This window comes from Salvelinus fontinalis, chromosome 36 (genome assembly GCF_029448725.1).
Source record: "Salvelinus fontinalis isolate EN_2023a chromosome 36, ASM2944872v1, whole genome shotgun sequence".
NCBI lineage: Eukaryota > Metazoa > Chordata > Actinopteri > Salmoniformes > Salmonidae > Salvelinus > Salvelinus fontinalis.
Window position 1 is genome coordinate 21915300 of NC_074700.1, and position 18677 is coordinate 21933976.

The following is an 18677-nucleotide window of genomic DNA, read 5'->3' on the forward strand; positions in this document are numbered from 1 at the left end:
TTCTGACTGAATTTTGTAGAGAAGAGGTACAACAATTTTTAGTTCAAGACATGTTAACGAAAAGGGAAATTGGAGAAGAGCGAAAAGACACGTTTTCCAGGTTGATTCAAGATATTGAAGGCGAAGAATCCAAAAGCAATGTTGTATCTGTTTTACAATTAGCTTCAGAGATATTCAAGCAAAACCCATTTCTTCCTCAAAATCTTGCTCGTTTTCTTTACATTGAGAGAAAGGCCTATTTTAAAGCGGAGAAGTGGGCAAAAATAGCAAAAGAAAGAGATCCTAACAGTTCATTTGTTGCTGATACACTGGGGCAAGTATACAAGAACCATTTGAAGAGCAAGGTCCGTGATCCTTCCATCTCTGCACAAGACATCTTGGAACTGGCAGAAAAGGCCTTTGAGGCTTTCAAAGATGAGGAAAGGGCTGCTGAAAATGAGCAAGGAGCAGACATGCAAGATGATGGTATGACCAAAGTCACAAACATCTTTAACAACAGAGGACTATTTAGTTATCTACAGGTTGCCAACATTGTTTTTGAATCACTTGTCTCGCTTGATAAAAACTGGCAAAAGGTCCTTACCATGGAAATATCCGCTGACTCCTTCGTATCAATCGGACAGAAAAAGCTCTTCAAGTACAAGCCACTCATCATCAGCCTCAGGGATGAGGTGGAGAGGAAATGTGAGTTTTTTGACAGTTACTTGACTTACTCCAAGCACAGCATAGAGAAAGATGAACCACATTACTTTCAGACTGATGTCAAGAACTGCTACTGCAAATATGTGGGGACATGCACACCTATACACTCAGAGTCTTCAATAGATGTACCCCTCCAGAAGCTCAAAGAGGAAATGCTTCGCTGTCTTGACAAGGGCTATGATAAAATGCACTTTTGGGAGGAAATAAAAAAGGATTGGGAAAAAAAGAAAGATGGTGGTGGTGAGAATAACGCTTCCCAAAACTTAATCCTTGCCAACATCATCTTAAGCGAAGTGGAAACAGCATCTCCAATGCTTACCCCTTTGCCAATCCTAAGAAGCATTCTGGAGAGAAATCTTTTGGCTAATTTTGGTAACCAAACCCCAGAGTTTTACTTCTTAGTCCTTTTGCTGTTTTGGCCCGAGGAGCATAAGAAAATGGATTTCAATATGGACCTCAACAAATGTGTTATGGAGATGCAAGACTCCTACAAAAATACATACAAGAAGCATCTTCGCTTAAGGTACCTTCGCCCCCTTATTTTCCTGGGACGGGGTGAGGGTTTGAGCAGACTGGTTCATAGATCAAAAATAGACAACCTATTGGTAGAGGAGAGTGGTGAGGTGTGGAGAGAACCCAGTGTCCAGGACCTTCTTCTTCCAGTCAATGGAGTGGTTAGACAGCACAGGGTGTTTGCGCACGTTGATGGCAAGGAGATTGAAGTTTCTGCCGAAGAACAAAGCAAAGTTTGGAAGTCCGGAGGCGTCTGCTTCTACCTTGGCTTCACCATTAGAGGTCCTGTGGCCTACGGCATCCACTACCCATCCCATTCAGATAGGATTAAAGAGGAGGAGCCTCGTAAAATGTTGGAAGTACCGGACATCAAATTGATTAAAGACGGTAAGACAGTTCTTTTTCAAATGTGTATCTCTATATTCTCTCACTCATGTTCAAGTTCTTGATATTTTAATGTGCTAATACACAATATAATGACACGGGACGTCCAAACCCACCAATCTACACAGGGGAAACAGTGACGCTGGGAGTATTTGTGACTCATCTCATGGAGATCCTTATTAGCACTAAATATAATTGTTATGATATTTGTGATATCATTGATTTTAAAATGTTTTGTCTACCAGGAAATAAAGCCCACTGTATTATCACTGAGGTTAATGCTTGGTGTGGTTGATTTTCTGATTGATGTGTCTTTCCCCAGAGCCTGTGAGAAGTTGCCCAACATGTGATGCCAATGTGATGGTGAGCTAATGTTTGTTACAGTATTCATAGAGTGTATAATAGTAGTAGATAGGTTTTTGACAAATGAAACGTTTTACCACTAACTATGTTGACTGTGCTCTTTATTCATGAATATAACATAGTTTCCATGACAATAAAGAAATATGTTGGGGAAATTGTACATTTTATCTATTTTCACATGGAATTACCCAGCTGGCAGCTGCCCTCTTAGAAAAAATGATTACAAAAGCTTGCTTTGCAGAGGGATAGGGTTCTACCAAGAACCTTTTTCATCTGAAGAACCCTTTTTGGTAGACAAGGACTCTTTATAAGGCAAAGGGTTCTACCTAGAACCTTTAACATGCTTAGAACTGTTTTTGGAAGAAAAGTTTTTTGTTGTTGTTTTTTTTAAGGCAAGAAGGATTCTTTGGAAGGCAAGAAGCTTCTGAATCTGAATAAGCATATTTATTGTAATTTCTATAATTTACATAGTGCTTGAGCATTTGTGTTTAACTCAGTGTTTAAACTTTAACATCAGGAGTTTGAGTAATCTGAAAAGTTAAAAGAGATAGGTGAGCAAACCTATATGGGAATATTTGTGCATATATATATCTGGTATTCCCATAATAATTTTACATGTAACTGACATAGTGGTGTAAAATAACTCCAGTGTTGATATTAATAACCAGAGTGTGGTTGTCATTTTTACTCTATGTAGAGTATAACATTCAAAACCACGCCAATCATAATCATATTTCCCAGTATGCTCTATTGCAGGTTGATTTTCAGAATTGTTTGTTTAAATATCTGTGTTTTTGCATGTACATTGATTGGTTGATTAATCTTATGCTACACAAAGATTAATAACGTACATTTTCCTAAACTAATCCAATCTGTTAGTAGTTGGATTTATTGCACTCATTACTGGGATGGTTGTTAAAGTTTAGATTTAGATTTAGTCTCATTTATCAATCTTCACTACCTTTGATGTCATTCTGAATGCAGGTTGCAAGTGATAAAAATTATAATTGTTGGATATCCTCACTCTGGCTGGATTCCAATAAGAATTACACATCACTTTGAAAGTGAGCATAATGTGACTTGCAGGCCTAACGTGGCCTGTAAACCAGGAGTTTCCTACCACTATTCTAGGCCCTCAAAGAAAAGCCTTATGATATATGAAAAGGGTTCTTAGTAGATCCGTTCATAGAGGGTTCTAGGTAGAACCATTTACAGGGGGTTCTATGAAGAACCCTACAACACTACACTCTATGCAAAGGATTCTACCTATGACAAAAAAGGGTTCCCTTATGGGGACCAACCAAAGAACCCTATATGGTTTTACTTAGCAATTTTTTTTCTAACCAGAAACCATTCTTCATTAAATTGCAAATTAATGTATAGAATAAGCAGGTTTAAAAAAGTGTGAAGGCAAGTAAGGCAAAGAAACCCTTCAAAGTGCAAAGTACAACCTTCACACTACGATGTTTTAAAAAATGATGTCATAAATACAGTTTGATAATCTGTGATAATCAGAGATCAATGTTCCCTTATTCAGGAATCTACCAACTGGGTTCAGGTTGAACCTGCGGTCTTCACTGAAGAAGGCCCAATGTTCAGGTACACTCCTGGATTGGATTAGTCCCTCACCATATATCTATCGTATGATAAAAGCTTTAAGTTTTGCTACCCAACAATTCTATCTTAGGATAACAGTAACTAGATGGAATAAACCTCCGATCCATTATCCAGTAAGTCTGACTTCATAGCGTTTGTTGAACTACTTGTAAAAACTTAGGAAATACAGTATGTGAGGATCTACAGAAAAGTTTAACAAAGTAAAGTAACCATTATGATGTTTGTCAACTGCTGATAAACAATTAAATACATGACTTACTTACTAAATCCATTCTGTCTTCTTATCATGGCATCTCTAGCATGTCTCGCCTGGGGCGCTACGAGTGCAGAGTATCAGGGCTCCGGTGGGTATGTAAAGACCATGTCAATCTGAAGTATCAATTCAGCTCCTGGGAGCCTCACAGGGCAATGATGAAAAGCTTGGGGTACAAGCAAGGAGGCCCCCTATTGGACGTCACAGTCATTTCAGGAGAACTGGAAGAAGTGCAGCTGCCACATTTTGCCTGTTTCGGTATGGGCGTATATGTTTATAATTCAAATATAACTGATGCAAACTACTTTTAAAAAGCCCTGTTGTTGATGTCAACCTGATGTTTATGCAAATGTGCCTGTTTTTATCTCTGCAGGCGATGATCCCTCCTTTAAAGAGAAAGTGAGAGTTCTACATGTAGAAGACTGTGGTGTGTCCGTAAAACAAGTGGATGAAGTCACCCGCTTCCACGTCAAGATCCTCCATCCAACCTTCTCTCCAAAAGGAGTTCTCGTGAGATCTGGCTTTCCGGTGAAAGCCCACTGTGACTTGCTGCTCTACCAGGCCAAGGCAGCATTCCTCACTCTACATGCATATCTGGTGCCCTGTGATTCTTCTGTAGAACAGGTTATTTCCACTTATTGTTCTCCTCTGTGGTTAAATCATCTCTCAATGTTATCAATGCAGATAATACCAGTGGATTTAGAAAATTGACATTTAATATACAGTGTAGCCAAGCTCCTATTCAGTGTTTGACTTGTAAGGAGCTCACCGGAGCTGACTACCAGCACATCAAATGTTCTACTATTGAGATCCTGTTGCTCTTATAGAATATTAGCTCAAAAGTATTGTGGAGCTCCTGCACCTAAATACTGACTGTACCGGAACCCAAAATGAGTAAAGCACTGCCTATACAGTTCCTACAGGTGGAAAAACAGCTGTTTATTTTCCATCCAAAAGCAGGGAAATTTGGTTGACTTGTGGTGTTAGGAAACCTTAGGGGTAAGAGTCCGATATGGTGTTGCTGTGTCAACATCTCCCAGCAGTTCTTCTCGGGGTAGCTGGGTACTTTAGTTTACAATGTTATATAATTCATTCATTGAAATCTCTTTCAAACAACAAAATCTAACAAAATGTCATGTGTGAATGGTTTTGACAAGGACATGTTGGCTTATGCTTCTTCAGGCAATGAAGAAAAAGGAGCAGTCTTATGGATACAGGAGTATCAGAAAGCCGCAACCAGTCAAGTCCCTTCGGATGAAGGATTGGTTCAGCCTCACAACGTCGTCTCCTTCTGCTGAAGTTAAACCTCCTGTATGGTTTGAGCTCCCACAGAATGTTAATCTAATTAAAAAAGCAATAGCAATTTTAATATACTAACAAAAACTACCAAAAAAAACAACTCTCTCTCATCTACTGCCTCCACAGAATATGAAGCTGAGATATGACAACACTACACCAAACTTCTTTGAGGTGTTCATAAAAGATGCAGATGTTGACTTCAGTATGAAGCTAATCAGTGACGTGGAGGGGGAAATCGTTTGGGATCACACAATACGAAGAGGTCAGAAAAATATTATGCCAAAAAGATCAGTGTCTCAACATTGACTAAACATGCACCATGTCAGTTAAAGTCAAAGATAATAAAACATTTTAAATCCCCAGCCGACTACAGAGACGAAAGGACTCAATTCACAAAGTAAGCATTTTGTGGACCTCCACCGGACAGACCTGATCCAGAGACTGAGCGAGGTAGACCCCATCTTGGACAGACTCCTGAAGAGTGGAGTCATCACTGACAATGGCTACAATGACGTGAGATCTGAAAGAACCAAACAGAAGAAGATGAGGGAGCTCTTTGATGGGCCCCTGACAGGATGTGGCCCCAAAGGCAAAGATATTTTCTTAGAGATCCTGAAAGAGCAGGAGCCATTTCTAATCAGAGAATTGAAGGGTGAATGAGAAGCTGGGGAGGTGAATACATTTGAAGTTTAATTTTAGGGGAAAGGACATGGATGACAGACTCCTAGAGGGGAGTCATTGCTGACGAGGGCTATGATAAGTTTAGGGCTAAATGCACCACCCAGGACCAGATGAGGGCGCTCTACTCGGGACCAACAACGTCAAGGAGCACCAAAGACACTTTCTATGTCATCCTGGAGGTGCTGGCGTCATCCCTGATCGATGAACTATTCATGGACAAAACACCTATAATCAATGATAGCTGAATGAAGGGAGGGGGGGCGAAGTGTTTCTAAAAAGGGGCAGAAAACTTTCTCTTTGTTTCTTTGTGTGTTCATGACTTTGTGAAAATAATCACACATGTTTCAAATAAAACACATTGTTTTATGGAGGGTTGGAGTTTGATTAGAATTTTATTTATTTATTTAGAGACAAGAAAATATATAAAGGATAGATTTTTAAGAAAATACAATGAAAAGACGATAAAGAAAAATGTAATGACTTAATTTAGGCAACTATGTGAATGACAAGTCAGTGATGGTAAGGAATACCAGTGGTCAGCATGTCAATCAAAATACAAATATATAACATTGTAAAGCTTTATTCAACAGCTTAATGAAACGTTTGTATACAGTACCAATGTTGACAATCTCTTTTGTGATAGCAACAAATAAATGCACAAAACGCATTTATTAAAACAATGTATAAAGTATTACATAACACTTTGAAGTCTTTCTAAGGAAAGAAAAGAAAGGGAATAGATCCATGACAAAATCTGGACATGTTAAACAGTTGACAGCTGTATGCATAGAGAGACATAAGATATTATATGCTTTGTTATAATACATTATGAAGGCTCATAAATGCTTATAAGTTATAAAACATTGTTTCTGTCATCCGTACTGGGCAGGCATGTCCTCCCAAGCATCAATATGACTAACTCTTACGAGTGACTTTGTTAGTGTCTTGTAAAGTATTGCATTAAGGCAAACCCCCTGCCACACCTGTTGCATACAAACTTCATTTATTTCTGATGCCCTTTAATGTTACTTAGCTGGGTGAAATATTTCCTGCATATGTCACAATGGTATGGTTTCTCCCCTGTGTGAATTCTCTGATGGACTTCCAGCTCCACTTCAAATAAAAAAGGACTCCCAACACTCGTCACATTAGTGAGGCTTCACCCGTGTCTCTTCTCGTGGGTTCTGAGTGACAATTTGTCCACGGATCTGCAATCACACATGCAACACGCAAACGGTTTCTCTTCCATGTGAGTCAGAAAATGTCTCCGCAAACTCAACTCTTGACTGAATTGTTAACTGCGGTCAGGGAAACGTCAAAGCGCACGGCTTCTCCTTGATGTGTGTTTGCAGATGTGTTTTCATGTTACTTAGCTGGGCGAAATCTTTCCCGCATATGTCACAATGGTATGGCTTCTCCCCTGTGTGGATTCTCTGATGGATATTAAGCTCGTTTGGTACTAAAAAGGACTTTCCACACTCATCACAGTAGTAAGGTTTCACCCCAGTGTGTCTCTTCTCGTGGGTTCTGAGTAACGATTTGTCCGCGGCTCTGTAATCACATGTGGAACAAGCAAATGGTTTCTCTCCTGTATGAGTACGAACATGTCTTTGCAAACTCAATGCATGACTGAACCGTTTACCACAGTCGGGTAAACTGCAAGTGTATGGTTTCTCCTTGGTGTGAGTTCGCTGGTGCGTCTTCAAGGTGCCCGGACATCGGAACCTCAGCCCGCATTGCGAGCATTCCTGCGGTTTGTTGCCCGTGTGGATCTGTTTCTGTCTGGACCAGGTGGTGTAGTTGGAGAACTTGCTGCCACATACATTGCAGGAGAAGGGTTTGGCGCCCGTGTGAACCCGTTGGTGATCTTTCAGATGTGATTGGAGTCGGAAGCTTTTCCCGCACTCGGAGCAGCAGTGTGGTTTCAGTCTGGAATGAAGGAGCTTGTGAACATTTAACTCTGTAAGACTCATGAAGCCTCGGTCGCACGTGGTGCATCGGTGAGGTTTCCCTGCACCATCAGTGCTATGGAAGGCCATCATGTGTTTTTTTAAGTTGCCGGTCTGACTGAAGGCCTGGCCACATTGAGAACAAGGGTACGGCTTTTCACCTGTGCGTTCGCTGGTGGATCTGGCAGGATTTTGAGTCGATAAATGTTTTCCCACATATAGGACATGAAAATGGCTTCAGTCCTGTGTGTCTGCGCATGTGGGTGTTTAAATGAGATGACTGGGTGAACCGTTTCCCACAGAGTTTACAACCGTGTGGCCTCTCTCCCGTGTGCGTCAAGATGTGTAATTTTAAGTAAGTGGATTTCGTGAACGTTTTCCCACATGTGTCACATTTGTGTCTCCCTCGCATTCTAGTTTGCTGTTGTATTTTCAAAATGTCCGCCTTGCTTAGTCTTTTCCCACACTGGACATAACACCGGGGCATATCTCTGATAAATGGATGAGCGTTTGACCGCATAACACTCTCCTTGCCATATCTACCTGTACATTTCCTTTGACTTTGGTTACGTGACTGCTCCATTCTGACCCGCTTGTCCAGTTCAACAATCACAAGGCTGCTTTTGGTAACAACTGACTCACTTGAGTCACTCTGTTGTTGGTCAGTTCTTGCACAGTGTTCTCTGGAAGGTTTTATATTCACACGTTCACGATTGGACTTAGTGCTGCAGTTCCCATACTGGGTCAGGTCAGGACCCCATGTGGGCTTCTGTGTCTTAGGGCTTGTGTCCCCTCTACTGGTCCCTGTCTCTGAAGTGGAGACACTGTTGGAGACGCACTCGACGTCCGACAGCGATTCAGAATTATGTGGTTGGTCTTCAAGAAGATCCAATCCAGCGTCCTCCTCCTCTGGCATATTGATGCAAATGTCCAGAGATTTCCCAAACATTCCATCTTGGCGTTTTTGGTTTGTGAGGTACTCCTGCAGAAAACAATCCCATTCCGTTTCGCCATCCTCTGTTTTAACCACTAAACCTAATTGGTCACAGGTTATCTGCCCAGTATCCACCGTAGCAACAAGGGGTTCTGGTCCAGAGGCTCTGGGAGAATCCATCTCAGTGTCAGTGTGGGGTAGTTTACAGTGTAGATATTCTGCAAATACAAATGATCAACATATCAGAACAGAAACGACTGCTTATAGTAGAAAATGGACATCCATTTCTCAGGCAACAGCTCTGGTGGACATTCCTGCAGTCAGCATGTCAATTGCGTGCTCCCTCAAAACTTGAGACATCTGTGGCATTGTGTTGTGTGACAAAACGGCACATTTTACAGTGTACTTTTATTCTCTCCAGCACAAGGTGCATCTGTGTAATAATCATGCTTTTTAATCACCTTCTTGATATGCCACACCTGTCAGGTGGATGGATTATCTTGGCAAAGAAGAAATACTTACTAATATGGATGTATACGAATTTGTGCCCCAAATTTGAGAGAAAAAATTAAAATAAAATGTTTGCACATAGAACATTTTTGGGGGCTTTTATTTCTGCTCAAGAAACATGGGACCAACACTTAACATGTTGTGTTTCTATTTTTGTTCCGTGTATTTAGGCCTAATTAGCAATAAAATTAATTCCATGAAAACGATAGAATGACAAACGTAATAAGTATGTAGGCTATAGCAGCCTATTTGTAGATATCCTAAATCGTGTTTTCCCCCTGTATTCTTTCTCTATGGCTGTGGCACGAATGATTTACATGAGGCGTGTGTGCAGAGGCCGATAGAACGAAGTGAACCTCACCGATGCACCACGTGCAACCGAGGCTTGATGAGACTTAGAGTTAAATGTTCACAAGCTCCTTCATTCCGGACTGAAGCCAGACTGCTGCTCCGAGTGCGGGAAAAGCTTCCGACTCCAATCACATCAGACAGATCACCAACGGAACCACTTTGAGTGGGCCGAAAACAGTCTTGCACTCGCCCTACTGTCCGAGTGGTTGTCTTACAGAAACGTACCACTTCTATTGCATATGCAGACAAACCGATCCACCGCATGAACCTTATCATCAAATACATGATCACACCAACGATATTTACTATTCAAATGTACTGCGTGTCTGTCATGATGATCATTAAACTCCACGGACCCCCTCCCTCAGTGGAACCCAGAACGATACGTGACCACCGCTGTCCTTTCAGCACCACGATTCGAAGGGCGCTCAAATTGGTAAAAAAAGAGAAAGCTCGTCAAGATGTTGCCTACTAGTAGTTCTACGCATTATTTATTATTACAAATAGAAGATTATCACGTCTCGCAATGGTGTTCGTTTAGTAAAGTATGAATTAATGTCTTGCAAGATCACATAATGATTCATTAGTATTTTACATAGCAGATCAGAATGTAATAATCATACTGCAGCATAGTATGCCTTTAACATGTTACACTAAAAACACCTCAGTCATTTTTTATCTGAAGCTGAATAGTCAAATATTTTCAAAACACAACAGCGTGCGCGAAGGCTATGCTTTGATTGTAGAAGAAATATGCCTACAAGAAATGCCAATAGTTTGTTAACAGCACCTGCTTTAATTCGCCCGCAAAACAGGTTTTCAAGAACATCTGAATGCATATTCCCATGAAACTGATTAAGATCAAATGATTGGCATTCAGACGCAGTTTGGACATTTTACCGGTAAAATGTGAAGAATTGTCATTAACGATTGACAGTGAGGGTTCGGGAATAAATAATAAAAACTCCGGTTCACAGTTTTTTACATTTAATTTAACTAGGCAAGTCAGTTAATTAAGAACAACTTCTTATTTCAAATGACGGCCTACCCTGGCCAAACCCGGACGACGCTGGACCAATTGTGCGCCACCCTATGGGACTCCCAATCACGGCCGGTTGTGATACAGTCTGGAACCGAACCAAGGGCTGTAGTGACGCCTCTAGCACTGAGATGCAGTGCCAGACCGCTGCGCCATTCGGGAGCCCAAACTCATCTTCAAGCTCTCCCTCTCAAACCGAACAGGACATCAGTAGGCCTAGTCCGCCTGCACAGATATAGATTATTTGGGACAAATTGACTCGACTCCTGAAGTGCCACCGTACACAGCACAGTCTTTGATTAGGCAGCAGAAAGGGGCTTCCATCAGCAAGAGCAGGGTAGGCCGGGGTTCAGGATAAGGAACGCCTATCCGTTGCAGCGTGTAATGAAGTGTGGCCTAGTTTTATATAGCCTACACCATCAGTGCGCCGCAATCACTCGGAAAGGAAGTACATTTTCTTAGAAATATAACTTTGCCCTGTGTTTCTCTGAGCATGCGCCTTGCATAGCCTAGGCCGATAGCAGGGGTATTCAACTCTTACACTACGAGGTCCGGAGCTGGCTGGTTTTCTGTTGTATTTTGATAATTAATTGCACCCACCAGGTGTCCCAGGTCTAAATCAGTCCCTGAGTAAAGGGGACAACGAAAAATGGAGCGGAACTGGCTTCGAGGTTCAGGTTTGAGGGGCCTATAGCATAGGCTATGCATCATTTTATGGAGACCACACTAGGCGCAATTGATATTGTGCGCCCAGCAGATAATCAGGGGTGAGTGGCATAATCCGGCACACAGGAGATACTATAATAAGCCACTCATTCTCAAATGAGAAATATGACATTTAATCGATTACAAATTACATTACCCTCCCCTGGACTAAAAAATACAATAAAAATAAGAAACCCTCCCCTTGGCTGAAAATGAAAACGCATGACCCTGTCCTATTTTACTCGTGGTAAGTATTGTGCACATGTCGAGCTCTCCTTTACAAAGGTGCACATGGTTCAACTACAATGTAAGGTGGTAATAGGCACGTGCGTCTGGCAAACTGTATCCTAGAGTAGATTCGCTCCAGCGGCCGATATATTCCAGTCAACTCAACAGTTCGGAGGTTTTGATGACACAATTCAGTTGTAGGCTACTGACTAGTTTTAGCAAATAACGCAGAAAATCTACTTCCTCTGACTTACCATGCGAAACTTTCTCCATGTATCAGACCTCTATATTTCCTTCGCTTCTCACAAAAGACGTGTCTTTCTGTAAACTGAAAGAGGAAAGTCCCCTGGTTGCGCAGCCCAACCCAAAGTAGCTAAATATCCACCGATTATAAAAGATTATAATAAACACCACAGAAACGGAATTGGTGCTCGCTAGCTCTGCAAATGCAGCTAGTGTGGGAAGCCAGCAAATATAAAATGACAACATAAACTATATTAAAATTACAAAAGGTTGCAGTTTACGTTGTGTAAATGGTGAACTCATACAGCTGTCAACCATTGTTACAGCAATCCGTTCACATTTGCTAGCTGACCAGCTAGCTTCCTTGTAGATCGAAGCCCATTATAGAATGATAGAAGCTAATAGATGATAGAAGCCCATCTCCTACTGTAAATAACCTACACACTATGTGTGTATCCAGCCAGCCAGCCAGGTAGAAAAATGACAGAAAAAAGACGGACATCAGAGCATTTTTCAGTACACCAAAACGCAAGGTAAGAACCCTAGTAGCCTAATATCTCAAAGACTAGTTGATAAAATTTTCATAAGAAGTGAAATCCTAATGGAAATGTTTCACAATGATGTCATTAGGCAGAGCAGGCAACAGATGGCACACAGACAGCAGAGCTGGGGACAGATCGGCAGGGACAGACTGGCAGAGACAGTCTCAGGTAAGTTTGTTGAGTCTTTGTTTGGCAACATAATGAAAGGTTCTCTCTTTTTTAGACCTGTAAAATAGGGACATAATTGGAAAATACCATGGATACCCCCACTCAACTTAAACTGGTGACTGAACTAAGATGTGTTTAAGGCAATGGTATTACTATTGTGATTAATTGTGTAGTTTTGGGTACCGGTAGTTAGGAGTATGGCAAACACCTTATTTATTTTCTAGGAGACAGACAGTGAGAGTGGTGAAAGAGCCAGGGAGAGAGACTTCAGAGGACAGTGTCACAGCCATTGCAGGACCAGGTGTCACCCTTGTTGCCAGCAGCACCAGTATGGGGAACAGTGGCACAGCATTGTCCAGTTACCACAGTGATGGCACAAAACCATATCAATTTATAGAACCGCAAACTCTTGCCAACAGTGTTGATGTTTCAAGAGAAATGGTTTTGCGATTTCCCCTGGCTACACTATAATCCATCAGTAAAAGGAGTGTTGTGTTTTCACTGTAGCCAAGGGTTTTCAAGCCAGCCATCTTTTGACCAAAGAGAGGATGCTGCCTTCATTAGTGCAGGATTTAGGAACTGGAGAAAAGCCATTGAAAAATTCACAGCACATCAAAACTGCCAAACCCACCGCCACTTTGTAACTGTATCAGCACACCAGCTAAATCCAATCAGTGTCCAGTTATCCAGCGCGTGGGGTAAACAGCAGGACGACGCAAGGCATTGCTTGATGAAAATTGTTTGTTCGGTGTGTCGTAGAAATATTTGCTCAATAATATTTCTCAGATACCGGAACTTGTGAATTCAAATAGACTTTATTACAAAGTGACAAGCCAAACTGGTCCATGGATCAACTGTCTTCCCAGCTTCGGCACACACTTTTTATACAGTTCTCATCCTTACGTCACACACATTATCTCCTCTTTATGTTAATGATTCATCACCTCTGGTACTGGCCACTCATTTTAGCTTAGTTTCCTCATTCTTATTGGCACAGACATTAGGGCATAGATTCTATTGGTGGCGTAACCATAGCAATGACAGAAATAAACAGACATGCACAATCCTAATGCAGGTGCATGTCTAATGGTGCTTAAGCAATACAAACATTTACATTTACATTTACAATACAAACCCATGCTCTTCATGCACGTACATGTCTTATGGTGCTTGTAAATGATTAACTAATGATTATGTACAATGGCCTTCACAAGACCAGGCATGACCCAGAATCGTTAGGCCAGTGTTCATCCAGCTTTGCACATTCACATGGATTCTGCTTCCGCATGTCTAATGGTTAACCCTTATATTGATTCTGCTTACCAGCTTTACACATTCACATGGATTCTGCTTACGCATGTCTAATGGTTAACCCTTATATTGATTCTGCGTACCAGCTTTGCACATTCACATGGATTCTGGTTACGCATGTCTAATGGTTAACCCTTATATTGATTCTGCTTACCAGCTTTGCACATTCACATGGATTCTGCTTACGCATGTCTAATGGTTAACCCTTATATTGATTCTGCGTACCAGCTTTGCACATTCACATGGATTCTGGTTACGCATGTCTAATGGTTAACCCTTATATTGATTCTGCGTACCAGCTTTGCACATTCACATGGATTCTGCTTACGCATGTCTAATGGTTAACCCTTATATTGATTCTGCGTACCAGCTTTGCACATTCACATGGATTCTGCTTACGCATGTCTAATGGTTAACCCTTATATTGATTCTGCGTACCAGCTTTGCACATTCACATGGATTCTGCTTACCCTAAGATGCATAACATGTACTGGAATATCCCCAATAGGTGCGGCATGTAGTAAGACAGGGACAAGCCTTTAGATGCCACATGGATGACAGTGGGAATTTATACCAGCTTTTGAAACTTAGGGCAGAAGAGGATGATCCCATTTTACTTAAGTGGTTAACATAGCATACCACAATGTACACAGGCCCCAAAGCACAGAATGAAATTCTGAACATCATGGCCAATACAGTCATTCGAGGCATTGCAGCTGAGGTTAGGTCTCTTCCGATTGCACAATTTTCAGTAATTGTTGATGGTACTCAAGATGTCTCTGGTGCTGAACAGGAGAGTGTCTGTCTGCATTATGTTGACCATGACCTTGTCCCTCACGAGGAGTTTATTGGGCTATAGAGGGTTTCGGAGACAACAGGCGAGGGCATTGCGAAAGTGGCAACTGATGTGTTGATGAGGCTCAATTTGCCCATGTCTGACTTACTTGGGCAGAGTTACGATAGTGCCTCAAACATGGCAGGAAAATACACAGGTGCACAGGCAATTGTGAGGAGGCAGCAGCCATTAGCCCTCTATGTGCATTGTGGAGCACACTGTAAATCTGATTACACAGTCTGGCTGCTCAGCCTCTCCACTGATCCGGGATTCCCTTTCTTGGGTCCATCAGTTAGGTGTCCTCTATGGCCAGTCAGGAAAGTTTAAGAGCATGTTGGAATCAATTGCCACGTCCGGAGATACACATCTGACCACCCTGAAACCCCTATGTCCAACAAGGTGGACTGTGCGGAATACTGCTATTAGAGCTGTGCTAGGGCAGTATGAGCGGGTACTAAGCAGCCTAGAGGAGATGGCAAAATCTGCATCAAAGACAGCTTCAACTGTCAGTGGCTTATTTGAGCACTTCAGCAAAGGCAGACTGTGTTGGGCCTCACACTTGCCTCTGCTGTTCTTGGAGAACTTGAATGCTTAAACATTTCACTGCAGAAGAAAACTCAGACTGTCTCTGGTATGCAGGCTCCAGTCGAGTGTGTGCGGTCATCTCTTAGGGTTAAGAGAAATTACGAAAGCTACCTTTGATTGTATGAGAAAGCAACACCATTGATTGAATCCATTGAGACACACTCAAGATGATTTCCTCAGGAGACTTCCAGTGGAGGTGCGGGGATGTTTGACCAAGTTGAGGTGCTGATCAGAATTTTGTTTGTGGTGCCAGTGTCTTCATGTGAGGCTGAGAGGAGTTTCAGTGCACTCCGCGGGTTAAGACTTGGCTACGGGCTAGCATGGACCAAGAGAGACTGAACGGCGTAGTTGTCTGTAATGTACATAAAGACAGGCTGGACAGTCTGGAGGGAATATATCTGCCAGAAATTTGTTGGATCCATTGAAAACCGCAAACATGTTTGGTTCTTTTGTTCATTAGTTCAGTTGTGTGTGTGTGTATAGCAGTGGTTCTCAACTTTTGGGGGGTACTGGTACCCCTGCATATTTTGAGGCAAGGCAGGCAAGGTTTTGAGCGGTCCTCAGGGACCCCCACCCCCTCTATATTATATGTTACTGGAAACCTTGTGGTGCTGACTACGTTCATTACACTTTTTTATTTCACTGACCCCTTGCAATCACACCAGGGACCCCTAGGGGTCCACTGACCCCTGTTTGAGAACCCCTGGTGTATAGTATGATATTTGTTTTTTTCTTTAGTAGTTTTTAGTACATGACAGTACACTTACTAATTATTTATTTTATGTTATTTTATTTAAAATTGCATACTTTGTGTGACATACTTGTCCATAGCTGTTGTTTGAAGAGTTGAGACACTGACTGAACAATAAATACGTATTTTTGAAGGATATTTTGGTTGATTTATTTGGGTTATTCATTGAAGTAGTTCTTTCGCTTTTAGAACTGTACTTATTTTAAGCTTTTTGTTCTTGTAAAGATGTTGTAGTAGACTCAGGCCAGTGGCACATATTTAATACCTATATAAATGTATCAGAAAAAGGTACAAAGGTACAAATACCTACATACATACTGGACTGATAAGGAGCACTGCTATAACTATTATTAGTTGAAGTATTATAATGATTTGACAAGTTGGGACAACCCTTCAGTTAACTACTGTACCTATTAATTACCCAGTAATAGTAATTATGGTTCCTCAATATACATTTAACATATTACAACGTAGGCTATGTGTTACAGCACTACTTTTGGTGTCCCCCTCAGGAATTGCTCTTGAGAAAATGTCATGTAATTGTCCCCTCCAAAGTTGATATCAGATTTTCACCCCTGATCTAAACGTGAATCCATTCTCAAATGCGGTACGGTTCTGGAAACAGAAATCCCTCCACTTTCATATCACATCAAAATCATTTCACAAACGCAACAATTACTGTAGGCTACGCTGTTTTAACCGGTTTTAACAGTTGCAGCTAACAGTAGGCTATTTTACAATAACAACACATTTGTGGCGTCTTTCTTCCGTTTATACACGTGTTCAGAGATGCAGAGGAAGAGACAGGCCCAACTCTGCAAAAAATCTGTCTCCCTCCAGCAGGTGACTTTTTTGATGTTGTTGTGCCCAACAAGCAAGGAATTTTGTATGGAGGTCAATGAGTGGCGAATTTGGTTAACGAAAAAATGCATGGCTTATTTGCTACTTAATGCTTAAGTTATGAGTGTACTGATATAAGTAGCACATGTGACATCTGGGCAACTTTCAGAAAAATACTTTATAGGCCGATCAGAGTTGTCTTGAGATGGCTATGCATTTTCATACGTTTCATATGGCATGTAATAATTTGTGGATGTCCATCATACATTTCATGTGATATGTTACAAATTATGCTGAACAAAAATATAAACACAACATGCAACAATTTCTAAGGTTTACTGAGTTACAGTTCATATAAGGAAATCAATTCATTAGGCCCTAATCTATGGATTTCACATGACTGGGAGTAGAGAAATGCATATGTTCATCACAGATACCTTAAAAGAAAAAAGTAGGGGCGTGGATCAGAAAACCTGTCAGTATCTGGTGTGACCACCATTTGCCTCATGCAGTGCAACACATCTCCTTCAGATATAGTTGATCAGGCTGTTGATTGTGGCCTGTGGAATGTTGTCCCACTCCTCTTCAATGGCTGTGCAATGTTTCTGGATATTGGTGTGAACTGGAACACGCTGTCGTACACGTCGATCAGCTTCCAGGAATTGTGTACAGATCCTTGTGACCGTGCATTATCATGCTGAAACATAAGGTGATGGCAGCAGATGAATGGCACGACAACGTGCCATTCTCATCTCATCACAGTATATCTGCATTCAAATTGCCGTCGATAAAATTCAATTGTGTTCGTTGTCCGTAGTTTATGCCTACCCATACCATAACCCCACCCCCACCATTGGGCACTCTGTTCACAATGTTGACACCAGCAAACCGCTCGCCCACACGATGCCATACACATGGTCTGCAGTTGTGAGGCTGGTTGGACGTACTGTCAAATTCTCTAAAATGACAATGGAGGCAGCTTATGGTAGAGAAATGGACACTAAATTCTCTAGCAACAGCTCTGGTGAATATTCCTGCAGTCAGCATGCCAATTGCACACTCCCTCAAAACTTGCACATTTCAGAGTGTCCCCTTCCTGTGTAATGATCATCCTGTTTAATCAGATTCTTGATATGCCACTTTGTTGTGGCTAATGTTAGCTTGGTGGCTAGCGTTAGCTGGGTTAAGATTAAGGTTAGGGGTTAGGTTTAGGGGTTAGGTTCAGAACTGAAAAAGCGTGTGCGAGCAAGGAGGCCAACAAACCTGACTTAGTTACACCAGCTCTGTCAGGAGGAATGGGCCAAAAATTCACCCAACTTATTGTGAGAAGCTTGTGGAAGGCTACCTGAAACGTTTGACCCAAGTTAAACAATTTAAAGGCAATGCTACCAAATACTAATTGAGTGTATGTAAACTTCTGACCCACTGGGAATGTGATGAAATAAATAAAAGCTGAAATAATCATTCTCTCTACTATTATTCTGACATTTCACATTCTTAAATAAAGTGGTGATCCTAACTGACCTAAGACAGTGAATTTTTACTAGGATTAAATGTCAGGAATTGTGAAAAACTGAGTTTTAATGTATTTGGCTAAGGTGTATGTAAACTCCCGACTTCAACTGTATAAAACACAGGGAAAACACATTTTTGACTGTACTGGGCCTTTAGGTAACCTTCTTTCTTATGTAACCATACCAAACATAACATATTATACAAATAGAGTACCACAGTATGAGTCATAATACCCATAAAACCTAACGGTCAAACAGGGAAATGGTTCCAATCGTATTTCCACCATTCAAATACCATAGGGGATTTTAGAAACACTTAAATAAGGGCTGTGTATCATGTAGGCTTAGCCTGGTGTGATG

At 41.4% G+C, this 18677-nt stretch overlaps 1 protein-coding gene across 2 annotated transcripts; it reads left to right on the forward strand.

The window, feature by feature from the left end:
- Positions 1–3504: 3504 nt before the first annotated feature.
- On the forward strand, positions 3505–5582 carry LOC129835713 (NACHT, LRR and PYD domains-containing protein 1 homolog). Of its 2 annotated transcripts, XM_055901477.1 has the most exons (6): positions 3505–3561; positions 3879–4090; positions 4206–4456; positions 5015–5143; positions 5258–5393; positions 5495–5582. In XM_055901477.1, exons 1-6 carry the CDS (start codon positions 3554–3556, stop codon positions 5530–5532), a joined length of 774 nt encoding a protein of 257 aa, XP_055757452.1. In that variant the 5' UTR covers positions 3505–3553; the 3' UTR covers positions 5533–5582. The 2 variants fall into 2 exon arrangements, with proteins under 2 accessions (XP_055757452.1, XP_055757451.1); XM_055901476.1 differs by having other exon boundaries at positions 5258–5566.
- Positions 5583–18677: the final 13095 nt, after the last annotated feature.

Excerpts from the sequence above, each read along its gene's own strand:
- LOC129835713 (XM_055901476.1), top strand. Across the intron at positions 4,091-4,205 it reads GCCACATTTTGCCTGTTTCG|GCGATGATCCCTCCTTTAAA; the intron begins GTATGGGCGTAT and ends TTATCTCTGCAG. Across the intron at positions 4,457-5,014 it reads GTGATTCTTCTGTAGAACAG|GCAATGAAGAAAAAGGAGCA; the intron begins GTTATTTCCACT and ends ATGCTTCTTCAG.